The sequence below is a fragment of the Meleagris gallopavo genome, chromosome 6 (genome assembly GCF_905368555.1).
Source record: "Meleagris gallopavo chromosome 6, MGAL_WU_HG_1.1, whole genome shotgun sequence".
Taxonomy (NCBI): domain Eukaryota; kingdom Metazoa; phylum Chordata; class Aves; order Galliformes; family Phasianidae; genus Meleagris; species Meleagris gallopavo.
Window position 1 is genome coordinate 23,456,926 of NC_139409.1, and position 6,000 is coordinate 23,462,925.

The 6,000-nt window shown below is 44.3% G+C and overlaps 1 protein-coding gene across 2 annotated transcripts in view; it reads right to left on the bottom strand.

The window, feature by feature from the left end:
- Positions 1-917, bottom strand: part of SGCE (sarcoglycan epsilon) — a 28,442-nt gene extending 27,525 nt beyond the window's left edge. For both annotated transcript variants that reach the window (XM_085227466.1, XM_085227467.1), the window contains exon 1: positions 590-917. In XM_085227466.1, coding sequence (XP_085083592.1) covers positions 590-902 — 313 coding nt within the window. In that variant the 5' untranslated portion in view covers positions 903-917. The remainder of the gene's footprint in view (positions 1-589) is intronic.
- Between the last annotated feature and the right edge of the window lie 5,083 nt (positions 918-6,000).

Sequence of the window (6,000 nt, forward strand, 5' to 3'; positions counted from 1 at the left end):
CACAAAACAACCTGCAGAAATAAACTTAGATCTAGCAGCAGATTTTGCTGCCCTGGGAGAACAGCAGAGCCCTGCCAGCACTGCAGGCTGCGGGTGAGCAGGAGCAGCTGGAAGTCTTTCGCTCTGCGGAACCCTGCGGGTGCGAGACCGGAGCATTACGTGACAGCCGTTATTTACGCGACTAAGGAGAGAAAGGAAAACCTCCGCAGCCCAAGTCCCGCCGCAGCTGCACTAAGCGCTCGGGCTGGTAAATAGCTCCGACGGGGGGGGCGGGACGGGACGCGACGCGAAAGGCCGCTCTGTGCGCGGGACAGGAGGGGGCCGAGCGCCCGTCCCACCGCGGAGGCAGCGGCTCCGCGCCCGGCACGGAGCCACCCGACCGCGCAGCGCCTCCGCGCCAAGGCCCGGCCCTCCGCGGGCACCTCCGAGCCTCCCCTGGCCTCGGCAGCGGCGGGGCGGGCAGGCCGCCCTCGGGGCAAACCGTAGCCGCACCGACCCGCGGGGGAAGGAGGCCGACGGAGCCGGAGCCGCCGCGCACTCCAGCCGGGCCCGTGCCCGCTCTCCGCACCGAGCCGCCGCCGTGACCGACCTGTCAGCAGCAGCGTGGTCAGCGCGCCCCCGCCGCGCGGCCCGGGCCCCGCGCAGCACCGCATCGCCGCCCGCTCCTCCGCCTGCTGCTGCTGCTGCCGCCACCACCGCCGCCGCATCCTCCGCCCGTCGCCGCCTCGCCCCGCGGCCGCAGCATCCTCCCGCCCCGCCCCGCCCGTCTCTAGGCAGCGCGGCGGCCCCGCGGGGCATGCCGGGAGGAGCCGCTCACCGCCCCCGGGCCCGCCGCCATCTTGCGTGGGGCTGGCACAGCGCGGGATCAGCTGGTGGTGCCGATGTGGTGCCAACGAAGTCATGCATATATTAAGATTCCTTTCGCAATTTTACTTGCAAGCCCAGTGTGTGTTGGTTTTGTTTTTTTCTTTAAACGTTCAGCAGCTGCACCTCCACCCAGCAGAGTGCTGGAGGGGCAGTCGAGACCCTTTCCGTGGTTGTGGTGCGAGTGGAGTTCACTGCTCCGCAGTGCTGCTGTCTCACAGAGTGAAACCTTCGTGGAAGGATGCAGTCAGTTCGCCACGTCAGGCCTGGTTATTCCAGGCTGCACAAGGGCTGTGTGTGCTTTCTGGAATACCTGCTGGTTCCTGACTGCTGTTTGTGTTGCAGCCCAAAAGGGATGACAGTATTCACACCTTTGTGGAAGCAAACGTTCCTGTGTAGGAGCTACACACCTCAGCTTTCTATATTGTATGTGCAGTGTAGTCCCTGTAGTGAAACTGCATAGAGATGTAGAACAGTGTCTGGTTTTATGTAATATCTAGTAACTTACTATTTAAATTTGCAATACCTTAGGGCAATTAGGCACAGGAGAGTGGATTTTTTTTTTTTTTTTTTGATGTATCAAATGTTTTATAAACTTTTTCCTGCATATGTTATCACAAGAGCCCTTTTATAAAGGGACAAGATGGTTAGTCTTCCATTATCTGTGCAAATAGCACTTCTTTGTTGTGCATAGAGAATTCTGATTCCATGGAATTCCATAAGTCTAAATGTCTTTGCAATAACAATCTGCTCTTGAGGTTTGATAATGAGAGAAAAAATCTGGCTTACTCAAAATACATCTGGACCTACTGAGCACTTTAGAAGCAGAGGAATAAAAGACAAGTGTAGAAGACTTCACCCTGTCTGGTTTTAATCTTGCTCCACATTTCCTATAATCCTTCTCATGAAGGGGAGGCCCATATAGTTTTTGGTATAGAAATTCTGCCTGTCATAGAGGTGCAAAATGCGCTGGCATCCTAATCAGCCAGCTCACTGTCCCAAATAAAGGTTTTTTGGCTCTCTTTCCAGTGAGACTTTCTTTCAGAATGTATTCACATTTTTTATTTGACTACACAGATATTTATGAGCAGAAATTACACTCTTTCATTTAGCACTGTCTAAAAGTACTCTTCTGTTTCATGGTACTTTATATTCGAGTAGGCTTACTTCCACTCACCTGTTCATGTGATTTTTTTATTCCTTTCCCTATGGCATTGTACAAAGCCGCACAGGTGCAGCTATGCCATAACCACATCAGATAGCAAGCTCATCCAACAATAATTTTGATGCTAGTAAAAGGTCTGATTTTTGTAAACTCGCTTGTGCAGCCATCACCTTACTGATTACCACTTTCCTTACAAGTCATGTAACACTGAGGTGTTTTTCCTACTGCTGCTATAAAACTGTCACCATCAAGGTTTTTCATGCAGTAGTAGCAGTTCATTGCTCTGCCAGTCTGCACAGAAAGAAGACTGCATTTACCTGAAATGTGTTTATGGGATACACTGCCCAAGAAGAAGTGGTTACATGCCATCAATCTGTAAGAAAATGCAGCCAGAGCCTGCCTTGGCCTATTGCTTCCTTCACTGGAGCCCTTGGGTGTGGATGCTTATGTAGGTATTCTTTGTTAGTCATGTCTTGAGGCTGCCACTTCTAAGTGTAGAGCACAGACTTCCTTTGGCTTATCTGAGAAACTTCGGGTAATGCTGTGCATGCTTTAAGAGTTCCATCCTTACTCACATTCATAACACAAAGCGATGTGATCAAAACAACTTGTTTATGTCTGCCACCGATGACTTGATACTGGTGAGAAATATTCCCTCTGGAAGTATTTCTTTCTCCTTGTACCAAAATTGAAAGGCTGGCTGTTACAGAAGTGAATGGAAAGGAATGCAGTGTTGGGACATTTTTATGGAAATTGGTTCATCTTCCAAATATAGTACATTTCTTTTGGCAAGTAGAAGAGTTGGCTTCTAACACTGTCCATGATACCTTTTAGGTAAGACTTTTAAATTGAAGAATACAAAGACCTCATTTTTTAATGGATGCAGTAGTCATAATTACTGTTTCCTCATGCATTCTGCAGCTTTGATTCAGAGGTTTATTTTCTTCTTCAGGCACAGTTGACAGTCAACTTCATGCAGAAAGAATGCAACCAGATCCATTTGCTTCTTTGTCTCTTCGAGCATGGGTGCTTGTAGCTTGATATTGATCTTTATAGATACTGAACACTTGAAAGTGCTCAGTGCTGCTGGAAATCAGCCCACCTAAGGAGGAAAAAATATAGTATATATATATATTTTTTTTCTTTTTAAGGCACTCTTGTACGGAAATTAGTCGTAATTATGTAAGATAATTAAGACTAACTGCAATTCTTGTTCCTGTTCACCATCTCTGAGGAGTCTGTAACAACACTTTCCATTACTTTTCCAAGTATTCGTATTTCTTTCATACTTGTGTCTTTCTAGCAATGACTGGAAGCCTTTTGGCATGTTAATGTGGCAATTTGTGATTGCAATGAAGTGCTAATTGTTATGCAAAGTTTAATTACTTTTGATATGCCAATATGATACTAGAAACTATTTACAGCAGAAAAATCTTCAAAAATTAAGCTTTTAAGAGTTTTAGTATTATGTGAAGTGCACCCAACAGAATCTTATGAATACAAAGCCCATTATTCAAAATTATCTTCCAAAGTTGAACAGAAATAGACTTTTGAACTCTGTTTTTAGCTGGAATTTGGAACTCTGGTTTTCCTGGAATTTGAAATGAGTAAAAGGAGCACAAAAGACTGAATTATGTAATGTAATAGTTTTCACTAGAATTTGGCATCTGTCTTGGAAAATACCGTGTGTTTGGAGAAAGAACATTGCATATTCCCAAATATGGAAGTGATAAACAAAGACAATAGTGAAAAAAAGGACTTGGAAGAGAACAGACACTCTCTCTGAGTTAAAACAACTCAGAGGCGACTGAGTTTGCTGAACTAGCACTTGTAGAGCCTGCAGCCCTGCATGCCAATGACTTCTACTTTGTTACAGAAATTGCAGTTTCATGTGTCTGCGTAGTTTTTGCGGCTTTTCAAACACTCTGCTCCACCTGAAATACTGGTTCTTGTCAACAGCGTAGAAGAACTGTCACTTTCTTTACAAGCACAAATAGCCCATGTTTGCCCACCTCTCTCTCTGCCACAGCAGCAAGTGTGAAACAGTATTGAAATGTTCATCTTTCTGAGAGGTTTCTATTTCAAACATAACTGTCACAGGATACTCACTGATAGCTCATGCCTTAGTGTAAAAAAAAAAAGCTATGGATCTTGATTTCTGTCCTGCAGTTTTCCTCTGGTAAAAACTTTAAGGGAGTACATTGGTTCAAAGAATTAATATCTGAGTAAGATAACATAAAAATAGCTATACAAAGAATAGGTTTTATGTTTTTTTCTGTTTGCTCTGTGTTGGTTATGTTTTGTAGAATGTAACAGAAAATAAATACTAAATACATATACTGGAGGAAAAAATAGTACAGAACCATTTTCTGAATTTATTAAAAGTTCTGTAATACTCAGACTAGTTGGCTATTTAGTCCAGCATTAAGTGCCTCAATATTTTCTTCCTCTATCTGTGAGCTCTGCTATTCTTAAACCTCCAGTTCTTAAATTTGGCTCAATTTCTTAAGTTCTGCAAAGATAATTTAGTGTGATGACTAAATTAGTTAAAAATTCTGAAGTGATTTTTCATTGTTCATTAAGCTGTAAGTTATCCTCAAAGATTTCTCGTTTTAGCCTTTCTTGCATTTCATATCAAGGAAAGCTACCCACATTTGAGTGGGTGTCTCTTCAAAAGCATACGTGAAATACAATTATCAGAGTAAATGGCTGAAAAGTGAGAACTTTGAGCTCCTGTTAATATATAGCTGCCTAAAGCTATGCAGCTTTTATGGATAATTTAACTAAGCGTCCTCTGTACTTCAGAGGTCCTGCTTGTAGGAATAACGGAATACTTATGCTTCGAATTAACCTTTATTTGTGTTTATTTGTTTCAACAGAGCATATGTTCTGAAGTGCAGCTGCATGATGATATACTCCCTGGGTGTACGGAGTTATAACAAAAGGAATTACGAGAGAAATAATGACTTAGATGGCCACAGTAGAAAATGCAAGCAGGGTGAGTGAGTAGATCCTCATTTCTGTCTCTGGCCACAGGATTTTTCTGATTTTTCTATGCATCTATCTCCAAACTGTCGAATTCACCAAATAACCTGGAGTTCTGCGTCCAGTCCTGGGCTCCCCAGTTCAAGACAGACAGGGAACTGCTGGAGAGAGTCCAGCTGAGGGCCATGATGATGATGAGGAGACTGAAGCATTTCTTTTATGAGGAAAGACTGAGAGACCTGGAACTATTCAGGAGAAGAAGACACGGGAGGGGGGAGAGGGGGAGAGGGAGATCTTATCAGTGCTTATAAATATCTACAGAGCAGTTGTCAAGTGGAGGGGGCTGGGTTCTTTTCGGTGGTACTCAGTGACGGGACAAGGGACAATGGGCACAAAATTGAGCACGGGATGTTCCATATATACAGAAGGAAGAACTTTGCTTTGTGGATGATAGAGCACTGGGACAGGCTGCCCAGAGAGGTTGTGGCATCTCCTCCTCTGGAGATATTCAAAACCCACCTGGATGCTTTGCTGCATAACATACTGTAGGGAACCTGCTTAGCAGGGGGTTGGGCTGGATTAATCCCCAGATTCCAACCTTTATAATTCCATGATTCAATAACCTATTACAAAATTTGGTGGAAGGGATTGACATCATCCTAGAACCAGGATTTGTAACAGATGTAACTTAGCACCTCTGAAATGTGATCTAGACTTATGTTGCATATTCTTTTTAAAGGCTTCATGTGCGTTGAGATACATGAGATTGTGTATGCCTGTGAGCTGAAATCCTTTATTTTCTTTGATAAAGAAAAATAAATCAGTGCTTCATTGGAGAGGTAGTTTTCATGGTGAGATAGAGTCTGTGAACAAACTGGGGCGTGGAGAACACCTGTCAAGAATCTTGCAGGTTCCAAACCTTGGGTCTTAGTGCTGTGTTGGCTGGAGTATGCAACTACAGATCCAGCTTCGTTATGAATTCTCAA